The sequence below is a fragment of the Nematolebias whitei genome, chromosome 5 (assembly GCF_014905685.2).
Source record: "Nematolebias whitei isolate Nwh7 chromosome 5, NemWhi1, whole genome shotgun sequence".
Lineage (NCBI taxonomy): Eukaryota > Metazoa > Chordata > Actinopteri > Cyprinodontiformes > Rivulidae > Nematolebias > Nematolebias whitei.
Genome location: NC_056502.1, coordinates 3,112,594 through 3,127,133, shown reverse-complemented (window position 1 = coordinate 3,127,133; position 14,540 = coordinate 3,112,594). Strand labels below are relative to the sequence as shown.

Genomic DNA, 14,540 nt, shown 5'->3' with positions numbered 1-14,540 from the left:
GTTAATCCAAAATGATGCTGCCAGAGTCTTAACTGGAGTTAGTAGGAGATATATCTATCCAGTTTTAGCTTTTCTCCATTGGCTCCCTGTCAAGTCCAAATTTTAATTCAAAATCTTTCTTCTAATCTATAAACTCTTTGAAATGTTGACTGAGAACCAACCAGAGGTGCACTCATATGTAGATACTTGTCTATTTTGTTATGGCATCATATCTTTATTATAATTTCATGTTGTATTATGTAGGTGATGTTTGTATTATTCTCTACTCTTTGTGTGGGCTGTTTCTTGTTCTTACTTGCCTTAGGACAACGGATGAAAATTAGCTGTTGTGCTAACTCTAACATATTTACATTGATGCTAACTGCTGACATGTTGTATTGTCCTAATTTAAATAAATAAATTAAATTAAAGCCCTTAACAACCTAGCTCCATCTTATGTTGGAGATCTTATTGTTCCATATTTTCCTAACGGAGCACTTAGCTCTCACACTGAAGGCTTACTCGTGGTTCTTAAGAGTTTCTAAAAGCAGAATGGGAGGAAGTTATCAGGCTCCTCTCTTGTGGAACTAACTTCCAGTTTCTGTCCATGAGACTGACACATTGTCTAGTTTTAAGACTAGTCTTAAGACTTTCCTTTTTTATAAATCCTATAGTTAGGGTTGGTTTGTTATGCTACCATAGGCTTAGACTACTGGAGGACAAATTGATCTCATTTCTTAAAATGAATTGTTAAAATTGAATAGTTTTCATTTGATACTATTTCTATCATGTGATTCTTGACCTGCCATTGTGTATCTGTTCCTCCTTCCTGTTCCTACCAAATCCAGCTGGTTAAAGCAGATGTCTCGAGCCTGGTTCTACTAAAGGTTTCTTCCTCATGAGGGAGTTTTACCTTACCACTGTCATCTTTGTGCTTGCTCAAGATGAGAGTTCTGCAATGGAGTTAAACTTAAACGGTCTGCTCCTCAGATAAATAGTGTTGAATTATTATTTTTATATATGAATGTTTCTGTTCAGTGCCCTGACATGACTTCTGTTGTGACTTGATGCTATATAAACTGAATTGAATTGAAAAAAACAGGATAATTGAAAAACAAATATAAATATTCAGATGTATTACATTTTGCAAGCATGCTGTCACCTCTCTGCCTCATGTGAGCTGCAACTGAATTCTTAGAGAAAAATTACAATAAAACTGATACCAGACAGAAGCTTCAATGATGATGATCATCTTCATCAACAATTTATTTCTTCCTATTGACTACAGTTCTAGTAATTTAGTTAAAATATTTGAATATTCAACTGTGAATCCATTTTGTCCAAACCCATTCTAAATCTAATGTAGGGTGGGGGTTTGCTTAACATGAATACAATATTTTTATACACACCTTTTGCAGTGTTCTGAAGTAATGTATGCCATCTATGTTTTAGATAAACACTGATTTTTTAAAATAGTATGATCTTTACATTTGTTCTTCACAGGCAACCGGGGGAATGCTAAACATAAGTGGGAAGACACAGAGGTTCGTGCGGTTGAAAAACACATGATGAATTTCGTCCACACATGCAAGGTACCTCAGAAAATACACTTCCTTCAGTGCATCAAGCAGAGCCAAATGTACTTTAGGACAGAAACTGGACTGGGTAAAAAATTGTCAGAAACCGGATCACTGCCTTGAAGAGACTGGCTTGTGCCAAAGAATTATTATAGTTGTTTGTGATTTTCAGCCTAGTTTAGACATTTTGACATGTTGTATTAAATTTAATCAAGTATGTAGATTTTTTTAATGATGACACTTTTTCCTCCTCTTTCTTCTCTGCTGCTTTTCTTGATGTAATATTTGAGGTTTGAGCAGAAAAGGGATCATCTGAACATTTTTTGAAGTGATAATGTGTCAAAATAGTTTTCAATAGTTGGTATCTTATTTGCTGAAACATCAGTCATGGATCATAGAGTATGGAGAAAGACTTATGTCTTCATCTGGATTAGGCTACTGGGTAGCCAAATGAGTACCAGTTTTTCTTTTTTCTTTTTCAGACTTGCAAAACTACTTCCTCAAAAATAACACACAGATGTGAAAGAATTTGCATTAGTTAATTAAATTCAATGCACTTTTGCATGACAGTTTGTTTTCAGTTTGTATGCTGAGCATAAACTATTATTTGCCTGTAATGATGAAGTGGCAAATGTATCAATCTGACTGATAAGTATATTTAGTCAGTCTAAAAGTTTGCTCATCTTCTGGCAGAATAATACATTCAGCAGCCTTAGCATCAGTAGTATATGCATGGTCTATCTATGCTCTGCACACAAACATATGCATAGTAATATGGACATCGACTGAGAATAAAGTGACAAACTTTATTAACAAAATGGTGCCATCCAAAAGTTTAAGGGTTTAATATTAGGTAATGTAGCATTCTTTGACACAAGTGTGTTGTTTTTGAGAAAGTTGTTTTATAGAATAAAAAAACACCTTGTTGGTTAACCATTTGCCTAGCCTTGACAAAGACGTCTATTTTCTACATACTTTGTGCTCTATGATGGATGTCACAGCTGACAAGGTACTAACTATTCATAACAATTTCACTGAAAATTACCTCAAAAGTTATTAGACTATCTTTTTATTTGTTGGTAAAGACACTTGCATCAATGCAGAACCCTATGCACTTAAGGACTGAAACTAGACTGGTGTTAAAAAAATTGTATCAAAAATTGAATGTGTGAATTGAATTGTGTGCCAAATAATGATTGTAGTTTTTGTTTTTATGTAATACTTGAAATGAATATGTTGAATACAAAACACTTTTTAGCCCAGTGAAAATGTATTTTTGTTGCCCAAAGCCTGTCATGATGATTCATGCTCTTTTCCAATGTTTATTTGAACTGCAAAGCATTTCAACAGTGTTCTGAAATTTAGTAAAAAAGTTACTAAGCATTTTATTGTTGGAATTATTTTTCTTTTGCTTGTATTTCTTGGGCTGACATTAAGTCTCAAATTTCACATGATTTAATACTAAACAAATCTGAAATAAGACTATAAATTTGTTAAACATTTTGAAAAAAACAGGGGTGGAGGCCTCCGGGTTCAACTGTCCCCCTCTTACAATGCTGTGATTGCTAGTATCACTCAGCCCTCTGTGAGTAGTAAACAGCCATCAGTGTGCTAATGACCCATTGTTAGGCTGATGGTCCTTCTTGAGCATGTGATCAGCTGGTTTTGGTTGTCAGCAGCAAACTGGTTGATCCACTCTAAGAAGGTGCTATTTAAGAAACTGAGCTGAAAACAGCACCTCAGACTGAGGAAGTCTCTTGGATGAGAGACGAAACGTTTCTAGAATTTTTTTTGCTTTGTTTTGCTTTTGTTTTTTTGAATGTCCAGAGGACCAGATTGAACTTTTTTGGATTTTTCTACCTGGATTATTGAGCATGCATCAAGATATTTTGAAAAAATATGTTGATATATAAAACATAGTAATTTAGCCAATCATCTGTAGCCTGAAGCAGGTCCATAAAATCCAATAGGCTGGTCACTAGTTAAAAAAATTAAATTACAAAAAATTAGGAAGAATTTATATATAAAAAAATGAAAATACATTTATTTATGATTTTCATTTATTGAAATTTTTTTTTCAAGAGGGTGATATAGAAGAACATTTTTTGGGAAAACATCTTGTAAACATATTCAATAAATAAATATTCAATTAAAAAAACCATATGCAAGTGCTGTGCTTGAGCAGAAGTAAAATGTAAAATATCAATGTCAGAGGCCCAACTATGTCAGTATGTTGTGTGAACTAAAACAGAGTTGATCACACATTAACAGAAGTGGCTCAGAATTGGTTCAAACAGTGGTCTTTGAGTTTGTGCAGATTTTCTTAACTTCAGACAGGATAACAGATCTATGAACCAAATTAAGGTAAAATAAAAACTACTTTTGGCACAAAGCTAAACAATAGAGTTTTTAAAGATAAAAGGAAATTTTAATCTTGATGATCTAGAGTACTTTCTGTATGTCTTCACTTTTGCATTGCTGCTTGTACAGTATATTGTGCAACATTTCTTTTGGGGTTGTATTAAACAAGGTTTCCCCAATTCAAAAGTCGAGAACAACAGGCCAGGTCAATATAAACTAATACAAGGTTGCATATTTGTAGTACACTGTTTTGTTCATATTACATATGTTTTGAAATAGCTGTAGATAAAACAATGACTAGTCCCCAAAGGGATTTAAGGTACCCAAAGGTGACTTTAATCAGTTTGTGTATCTGTGTAAAACTGTATAAAACTTTCTTAGATAGAGAACTTTACTAATTGGCTTTTCTATGTATGTGAATGTTCCTGTAAATCATCCTGAGACAACTTTGTTGTGATTTGGTGCTATATAAATTAACTGAATTGAACTGAATTGAATTAAAGTCCCCAAAGGGTCATAAGGTACCCAAATGTGACTTTAATCAGTTTGTGTATCTGTGTAAAACTCAAGTCCCCAAAGTGGACTTAAAAATTCCCTGGTCCCCAATGTGAAGGCAAAAAATAATTTTATCAAAAAAGGATTTAAACAAAATTTTCAGGTGACATTTGTTTTCTGTAAATTTAGAGTAAAAAAAATCACATAGCAGTTTGTCCCTAACCCATTCAGAAAGGGGTGTCCCCTAAGGTAGGTAGTTAAAATATGCGCCCCCAATTTGGACATAAGCAAACCATGGTGTGTGTGTGTGTGTGTGTGTGTGTGTGTGTGTGTGTGTGTGTGTGTGTGCGTGAGAGAGACACGTGCACCCTGTGAGGTTCGGTGCTGGAGGCGGTGGAAGACGGCTCAGACCCATCTGTGAGCGAGACGGGTCACGTCTGCATCAGCCGGTCGTGCGTGTTTGTTATCCTGGAACCCCACGGGCGCTGCGATCAGCCTGGATGTGCCAGATGAAGGCACGTAGTCCCAGAAACTGGACCGGTACTGGTTCTGAGCAGCAGATGGCCCGGATACTGAAGCTGTGGCTTCCATTTACATTTAAATCATGAATGAGTTTCAAAGGTCAAATTAAAATCGCCCACTGAAGATCACCTTGTGTTTTAAAAGAGTTGATGATCTGTGCTCAGACGAGGTGTTGTGGATGACTCAGAGCTACTACCACACCAAGTTTGAGCTCAATATCTGTATAACCAACAACGTTTTAGACATGTCTGTGTTTGCTCACATCAGTTAGTGGTAGACTTACAATAATCAATTTGAGAGTTGGGTTAAAATCCATAAAATGATTCATGACATATTTTGCTAACAGAACGATTAGACCCCACCAGTTAATGACAAAAACTTGAGCAACAATGTTACACATTAAAGTCCATGCTCAGTAATCCAGGTGTACAATCCAACATTTTTCAGTCAGGTCATCTGGACGGTTTCTTTTTTTTTTTTGTGCTGAAACGTTTCGCCTTCAATCCAGAAGGCTTCATCAGGACTTTGTTGTTTTCAACCAGTTTGACAAGACTGTCAACAAGGAAGAGGGCCGGCAATGGAGGAGGGGCGTACCAAAGAGACCATCTTATCACAAGCAGAACTGGTTTGTTCCACTTTGGAGTAAACTGATGGGGGAAGAATCAGTTTTGTTGTGCGTTTCCTTGACTGATGAAGCCTTCTGGATCGTTTCAGCACAAAAAAAAAAGAAACTGTCCAGATGACCTGACTGAAAAATGTTGGATGTTGCACATTGTGCAGTGAGGACACCTCTCACCTATGGACACATTAAGTTTGAGCACAGTCTGTAAAATTTCAGTTCTAGCCTTTTTACGATTGCCAAGATCGCTTTGCTGTGGCGGCCATCTTGATTCTTGTTGACTAAACGTTCATTCGTAATGTCAACCCAATGCTTACTTCCTGAAGGTTATAATCTGCACAGTGATCAATAATGCAGACGAAAGAGCGACCGTCCTTTCATCTTCAGAGGTGGGCAAGAACAGAAAAACCACAAACGTCAGCAGTTTTGAAAATTGTATAAAGTTGCTGATGCTTTCATGTGAATCGTGTGGAATAATCTTTGTATTAAACGTGTGTGTGTTTGTATCAGTGTCTCCTCTACCATTATACGAGCAGGGCCCTGTCAACTGAACCGAGCGTCCTCCCACAGTTGACAACTGCCGGCACAGACGTAGCGCTAAGCTAGCAGTGCACGATACAGACATGCTAGCTGAAAAGCTACAGCGCTCCGTTTCCCTCACGCTGAACCGTCTACATGCATGTTCTCTCCGTGCCGCGTGGGTTTTCTCTGGATACCCCTGTTTCCTCCCACAGTCTGATTGGTAACTCTGGATTGTCTCTAGGTGTCCCTGTGATGGACTGGAGACCTGTCCAGGGTGTCCCTCGCCTCTTGCACAGTGACTGCTGGATATGGGCACCAGTGACCCCCCTGACCCAAAAGGAAGAAGTGGGTCAGGAAGGAAGGGGTCGGTCAGGGAGTAACTCGGTAGCTATGTTTACATGCGCAGAATTCTTTGACCGGATTGAAATGTGTTCTGTTTGAATAATTCAAATGTGTTGTTTACACGGGCACAATCTGTTCATGACGAGCGTTTACCTGCAGCGGGCTTGGTTCTGAACAGCAGTACTGACGTGCACAGAGTGGTAAACTCTCCTTAAAAAAACACAGAAGAAGAAGTTCCACTTCCGGGTGAACGTAAACAAACCTGAGCACCAAAATGGACCCGCGACAGGTTTTAATGATGGTGGAGACGCTCCTGCACTCCCTCACTGAGCTGCAGGTGACACAGATCATTCTGAGCTCTTTCAGAGTTTCTAGTAGAAATGTTGTCGCTCACCGACCAGTTTAGCTTCCCTGACATGCTAATATTATTAGCGTTAGCCAGGCGGAAATGGCAAAGTCGCACATGCGCAGTCAGGTCAGTTTTTCACCATCAGATAAAAACAAACAGATCAAGCGTTTACATGCGCACCGATCGGGTTTCGGATCGGCGTAAACCACCCGTTTCGTTCTGATCACAAATTATAACGGATCGCGCCGAATACACAAAAAATAACCAGAACGGAGCGTTTACATGACACACTTTTATTCTGACCGGCCATTTGATCCGGTTACTTATGTCCGTGTAAACATACCGAGCGAGTGAGTGAGTGAGTGTGTTTGTTTGTTTGTTTGTTTAGCTTTGAGTTAGTTTCCTTCCAAATGGTCCTACATGTGAAGCGACCCTCCAGTGTTTGACGTGCACAGTTTCATGTTTGACGTGCACAGTTTCATGTTTGACGTGCACAGTTTCATGTTTCTGATCAACTAAACCTGAAACACAAACAGGAAGTGCAGCTCAGAGCAGGGTCTTCAGCTCGGTCTTCAGGTGAGCAGAGGACAGAAGAAGAACGTCTCTGCCGTCTCACAGCCTGCTGGTTTGCTTTAGTGTCTCAGCCCTGTGGACTGCGCCCCCCCCCCCCCCCCCCCCAATCAATGTGTTTTAGACTCATCTGCGACGCTGAGCTCTTTGCAGACCTAATTGGTGTCAGTTTCCAGGAGGGTGGGAGCGAGGCGCAGATAATCCTTTCTGCTGCATTCACTCTGCGCTGCAGGGTTCTCCTGCTGCTTGTGCTACAGGAACCACACGCTGATGCAGCTGGTCAGGATGCGGGGAGTGATGCCTCGGAGGATGGAGAACATGATGGGTACCACGGTGTTATTATCCGTTCAACAAAAACTACACTAAACGACAGAAGCTGTGTGAAAAACTAACTCCACTCTGTGTAGGAGCTGACAGCAGCCGCATGCAGCCGATCAAATATTGTGATGAACTGAACATCAGCAAGTTGGAAGCAGCAGAAGAACTGGAGCAATCAGGCGTGTTAACAAAACGCCAGGGCAGAAAGACATCAGCAATGACTTCAGAGAGTTGCTGCTCGTTAACCTGAGAAGGGATTAGGACCATTTGTAACATCTTGTCCATAATTCTACAGAAAGAAAGTGCAAAACATCCAATCAATCTTTCCATTAGTGGGCATTCCAGCAACTTCACCCCAACATCAGACCATACAATGCTCAGAAATGCCATTTGAGGTGCCTTGCAAAACTTTTATGACCCTCAAACTTTGCACGTCGTCAGGGTGAAACCACAAACTTCAGGTGCAGAACGCTGGAGGTCAAAGTGCAGTGTTTGTCTGTAGTTTGTTGTTTTTGGATCGTTCATGGTTGTGATGTGGCTGAACGTGGTGAGATCAGAGTAAAAATGTCCAAAAAATTTAAAATAACTTGCTCGTCTCTTTTTCTTCTAAGTTCATCTTTGAAGCGTCATTTACCTCCATGACTCCGTCTTCATTTTGCTCCGTCAGTCTTTCTTTGGTGCGATTATGGTTTTTAACCGACACACTGGTAGTTTTTATTTTTATGTTTTTGTTTGTGCAGGACACGATGTGGCTTCATCCTGCCTTCCTAATTAACTCATGCTGATTATCAGGCTGAGAGCTTTAAAAAGATAATTGGCAATCATCCCGACAGGACCCACCTTGTTGGCAGAGTTAATTGTGAACCGAGGATTCAAATTCCCCATCAGGTTTAATTTGTTTTTATTTCCCGTTTGAACTTTTTAAACGTCCGAGGCTCACAGGAAACATGTTGGACACTCGCCGAGGTTTTGTTTCAGCCTAGACTTCCAGCAAAGACTCAAACAGAGAAAATTAGAGATCTAAACTGAAAACAATAAATGTAAGAAGTGTAACCATCAAAGACGCACAACCAGCACAAAGATCTGCTGGAGGACAGGATTCTACTCGTAAAAACATCCACTCTCAGCTAGCCTCGGGTCATCTGGTAGTTCAGTCCAGAGTCCAGGACTGCAACGATAAATCGAGGCCTCGCCGCGTGTTTTACTTCACACATGAGGGTTAATTAACGAGCTCGTTCCAGAAGACCTGAGGGTTCATATAGTAAGAACAATTCTGATCACCATGATGGATTAAGACCATTAAAAATCCTAAAATCAGCCCTGAGTGCAACAAGCAGCCACTCTAGAGACGTGGAAAGTAGTTAGAAAGACCTAACGGAGACGACTGGTTGTACTCTGAAAATCTTTTCCAGGTGACAATCGATTGGAGACGAGTCTCAGAGTTTGGGTCAGAGTCTAAGAAGACTCCTATTTCTTATTTTGCCTGAAAATAAGAGTTTGTTGTCCCACTTCGTGGAGCAGAGAGGAGGGATTGGAAACACTCTCAGACCATTCGTATGTCCGCGCACGTTGTGAGCGTGATACCTCGTAAAATAAGTGAGGTACCCACTTATAATTTGAAGTGTTCATGGATAAATGCATAAAAAAATGTCTATCAAAACCAAGGTTGCCACGCTAAAATCCAAGATGGCACCACCATGTGTAAACTGAACACCCTGATCATTTCAGGAAACCTAGTTCTACATCGCCTAAACGTCTCGGCAAAATGTCCTCCCCAAATGTCTGAATGTCCCCAAATGATTTAGGTGGCCAGAGGGGTGGCCAAAGATTAATCTTTAGTGGCCAAGGCCACCATTGGCCACCCCCTGGCTCCACCATTGCAACCTGGTTGTGGATGAAACCGATTCCTCCATTCAGACAAGAAAAAAAAAAAAAGACGTACCTCTGTTCTTCTCCACAGAGTAACTCCTGCCCTCTTGAATATCTTGCACTAAAAACATTTAGGTTTACTTTCACTTCCTGTTTAATTTTAATCCAGAAAACACTCATCTTGAAAACTACAGTCGCTGTTAAAATCCCTCAGTGATGGGGGACATTGGGACTTCAACCCCCCATTTTGTTCATTACAAACAATAAACTGAAGGAGGACATAAAATGTGCTCTAAGGCGGTTACCTAAAAACAAGTTCTCCCTGAGGAGGGGGCAGGTTATAACACTCCAACAAGTGACGTCCTTTTAGTCAGAAATAAACTTTATTATAAACAAGCTGGGGGGTGGGGGGGGAACGGAGCGGGGGCCAATAATGAAGCCACCTGAGGGGGGAGTGGGGGATGATGGGATATTTATTAGGTTTACTGCAACACCTTTGTCTATAATTACAGCTGATTAAATAAAATCAATGACAAGGAAAACAATAATAACCTGAAGCCCGTTATTGTCAGCTGCTCCGCTTCATTACCCCGACACCTTTCACCCCATCCTCTCCAAACAACTGAGCTTCTGCTGTTTTTACCCTCCCAACTTTTACCAGATTTTATTCTAAATACAGGCGATCAATATTCTCCAGTACTTGGACAAACAACATCTGATCAACTTTTGCTCTCAATGAATCACACCGGCCTCGTGCACATCTCAACCTGTCGCTGATGAAGCTGTCTGGGAAGCATCCTGTCTCTGTTGGACTATCAGGACCATCTTTATGTCAGATTGTCAGGACCATCTTTATGTCAAACTGTCAGGACCATCTTTATGTCAGACTATCAGGACCATCTTTATGTCAGACTATCAGGACCATCTTTATGTCAGACTACCAGGACCATCTTTATGTCAGACTACCAGGACCATCTTTATGTGAGACTACCAGGACCATCTTTATGTGAGACTACCAGGACCATCTTTATGTCAGACTACCAGGATCATCTTTATGTGAGACTACCAGGACCATCTTTATGTGAGACTACCAGGACCATCTTTATGTCAGACTATCAGGACCATCTTTATATCAGACTACCAGGACCATCTTTATGTGAGACTACCAGGACCATCTTTATGTGAGACTACCAGGACCATCTTTATGTGAGACTACCAGGACCATCTTTATGTGAGACTACCAGGATCATCTTTATGTGAGACTACCAGGACCATCTTTATGTGAGACTACCAGGACCATCTTTATGTCAGACTACCATCTTTATGTCAGACTACCAGGACCATCTTTATTTTTTATAAAATGTCACTCCGGCAGGTCTGCTCTTCTGCTGTCGAGCTGATCAGTGGAGCAGAACTTCCTGACAGGTGTGGAAGTGGAACTCCAAGGTGTGATTTGAATTCGCCTCGCGCCGTGTGGTCCTCGGCGTTAACGGCAAACTTCCTGTCTCTCGTCTGCCTCGTGATTAAACTGCCTCAAAGTATCAATACCATTTAATTACTCTCATTATCATCAATGAGAAATTTCCTGCGCCCAAACGGAGGGTTAATTAGGCTTTCAGGGACAGAGATTATTTATCTGTGCTCGTCTGCAAGAAGAAGATATGAACTGGGAGTTCATGAGAGCGTGCACGGTTTACTTAAGCAGCTCAGTTAGACATGTTGTTTTTGCACCACCGCCCCCCCCCACACACACACACACACCACTTACACCTCATTAATCTGTCCCTTTATTCCTGACTCCTGCTTTGCTTTAACAAACTGGACTTACACCATTACTCAGTGCCTCATGGACCCCTTGACTGAAACAACCCAGCTCTTAGAGCGACAGGTGTCTGTTAGCAAAATATCTCAGAGAACTGGCTTTTAACAAAACTCCTTGATAACTCCTTGAACTCCATGGATAATATGAAGCGGTCACTCTAAAGTGAATCAAAACGTTCGGCTCTTTCAGGACAATCCTGTTATGACTTTGGTGCAACTTTAGCTTTTTGAAATATTTAGCCTTTTCTGACTTTTTTTTTTCTCTTAGAAAATGAACTGAGCTCATTTTCCATCCTTCAGATATTTACATCTGTTTACAACCTTTTACTGCTCCTTTCACATTTTGTTCTGCTTCAGCTGCTTTCAGCTTCCTGCTGCAAATTTAAACTGTTTTTCTGCTAATTTTTGAATATTTAAACAAATTTCAACAAATGTGTGTTCTTTCTGCTTTCTTCTTCTAATTTAGGCTCGTTTTTCCATTTCAGCTACATTTCAGCATGTTTGTTTTTAGTTAAGTTCAGCTGTTTTTCAGCAGGTTCCTCTGCAGTAAGCAGAGGAGCCTCTGCATTTTCGCAGGAAATGTAATTTCTCTAGTTGACCTTGTTCTAATGAAACAGGAAGCAGCTTACTTCTTCGGTGGCACCTGTCCCACGCCGACCCGGACACACATGACCTTTCGAGTCTGTACCCCCATGGAGCAGAGACCCGACCCGTCCCCACTGGGACTGACCCTGGACCCTGCAGAGGTGTTGAGTGTTGAGGCTGAGGGGTCCTCCGTGCATGGGCCCCAGGACCCCGTCTGCCAGTGGTAGACCATACAAGGGTGTTCGTTGCAGTTCTGCACCTCCTGAAGGGCGCTGCTGTTCGGACACAAGGCTCCACCTGAGAACAGATATTATAGAAAGAAAAGTTCATTTCAAATGATTCACAAACAAACAACAAACAAACAACAGTGTTTATGTAGAATAGAGATAAGTCAAAGATGACAATTAGCTCTGTGGTAAACACAAACGTTGAACACTTCAAATCATTTTTCTACTTTTAATGTTTCACGTCTTCCGTATTTGTCCCCACCCCCAAAAACATTGACAAATTAAAATAAAATATTTAGTCATATTAAGGCACTAAGACCCTTTGTCAGTACATACTCAACACATCCTAATGCGCACACCCCCAAGTTCCCAGGTTATGTACTCGATAAGTCCCAGGGTGCGTCTTAAAATGTTCCATACAGAGTACATAAACCGGGTACATGCGGGGTCCAAACTGTTGGATATGAACTGGGTAAGAACAGAACTGGTACCAAGAACCAAGAAGGGAGTGAGTACAGCCAGGTTAAAAACCTTGAATGTACTGGGAACTGTGTACATACTGAGTACCGGGGCTTAATTTGAGCCAAGGAACTCTCTTATTTTGACAGGATACATTCCGGTAATTGTTTGCTTTGTTCCTGCAACTCTCAGGCTTACCAATAATAAAGTTATGAACAAATTTGCCTTAAACGAATAAAACCTATATTGGACATGTAATCTGAAAATAATTACATAAACACTCATTTTAATAACAGCCACTTACAAACTTCCTAATATCACATCAGAGCTGCCACTTCAAGTTAGCATTTCTGCTTCTACCCTTAAAATAATCTCCACCCCTAAAAGTACAGACATGGGCAATTTAATTAAAAACACAAAAATATAACTAAACTGCACATCTGTTTTACAGTTTAAGTGGGTCATTAATATAATTTTGATTAATTTATTAAAAACACAACAAGAGAAATGTTTGATGGGTAATCACGTGACGTAAGTCACCTTTCAAAACAACGTCACAAATTTTGTCAAAATAACAGCGATCAAAATGTCGAAAACAGTCCAATTTACTTTAATTTTAAAAATAATTCTCATTGTACAACTAAACAACCGAGAAGTGAAGCACATGAAGGCAGCGGCCCTGGAGATACTGGAGCGGTGCAAGGATGCTTGAGAGAAGCAGAGCGTGCTCTGTTCACACAGGGAGAGCTGTTGGTCAGGCTACTTCTTGCTGCTCTCTAAAATAATTACTGAATCAACCGTTTACATGTGTAGGTAAAGGTAGATGTTTAACAACCTGTTAAAATATACCAGAGTGCAAGAATTGGTTTACAAATTAAGCACTGCTGGGTACGTATGGGCTGTATTAATTATTGCTACCCCTGAACTGTTAATAATGAGAAGGAGAGCGTTTCTTTGGATGGTGCTCTTTATCGTAAGTAGTTAGTCGGACACCTCAACCCACACACTGAAATAAATCGTCTCTTTATGTTTCTGAAAACATAGATGTTTATAACTAATGTTTTTTCCTTATCTTAGTTTTAGGTATTTTGTTTTTTATTGCAACATGTAGGAGCAAAAAAGTTTAGAGACTCACAAAAAGAAATGACTTAAGAATAAAATAAAATAAAATCAGGTTCCAGCTCAGCTGTAATCACATTCAAGCTCCTTTTGTTTTTAAACGGCTCTTAGTTCGACTTTAAGAACCACACTAATCCAGTTTAGGTAAAAAAAAATAAAAAGATTTGCTGAGATAATAGGATTCAACATGCAGCGACGTTGTGTGCAGTACGTGACGCCACTGAAGTGAAAGCCTGGTCGTCTGGGTGAGAATATCTGAGATTATACGTAAAATAATCCAAATGTTTCATTCAGTTTTTCGGCGAGCACAAAAGAACAGTTGGATTTTTCTCCCTGAAACTTCCTCAACTCTCCGACCTTAAAAATATCTTTATTTTGCAAGAGCGTGCAAGAGTGTTAGAGAGGTGCAAATGTTGCATCATAGCCTTCATATGTAGGAGATTTGAAACTGGCCACTCTTTAGCGCCTGTTTAATGAATAAATAATCAGCTGTAAGCTTTTTGTAAAAACCTGAGAGTCACAAGAAATTTACCATAAAGAAAAAAATTGCATTGAAGTGAAATTATGAAATAATACTTGTTTTGTAAAAGCCCATTTTGAGTTCGTTTACCTGCAGCTAAACTACAAGGCTCAGGTTTATTGATCTTTAAATAGTAATTTGTGTATTTTAACCAGAATATTTACCAAAAACATTTTTTCTTGTCTTTGGGATTTAAGTTCCTAAATATTTTTTTTCCATAATATGTACAGTAAATGTGTGGTTATCCTGAATGTTTGGAAGGTGTGAAGATTATAAATTTAAGATT

General features: G+C 39.8%; 1 protein-coding gene across 1 annotated transcript in view; it reads right to left on the bottom strand.

The window, feature by feature from the left end:
* LOC119409615 (thrombospondin type-1 domain-containing protein 7A) overlaps nt 1-14,540 on the bottom strand; it is a 351,078-nt gene that overhangs the window by 223,610 nt on the left and 112,928 nt on the right. The window contains exon 8 of the mRNA XM_037676515.1: nt 11,974-12,226. Coding sequence (XP_037532443.1) covers nt 11,974-12,226 — 253 coding nt within the window. The remainder of the gene's footprint in view (nt 1-11,973; nt 12,227-14,540) is intronic.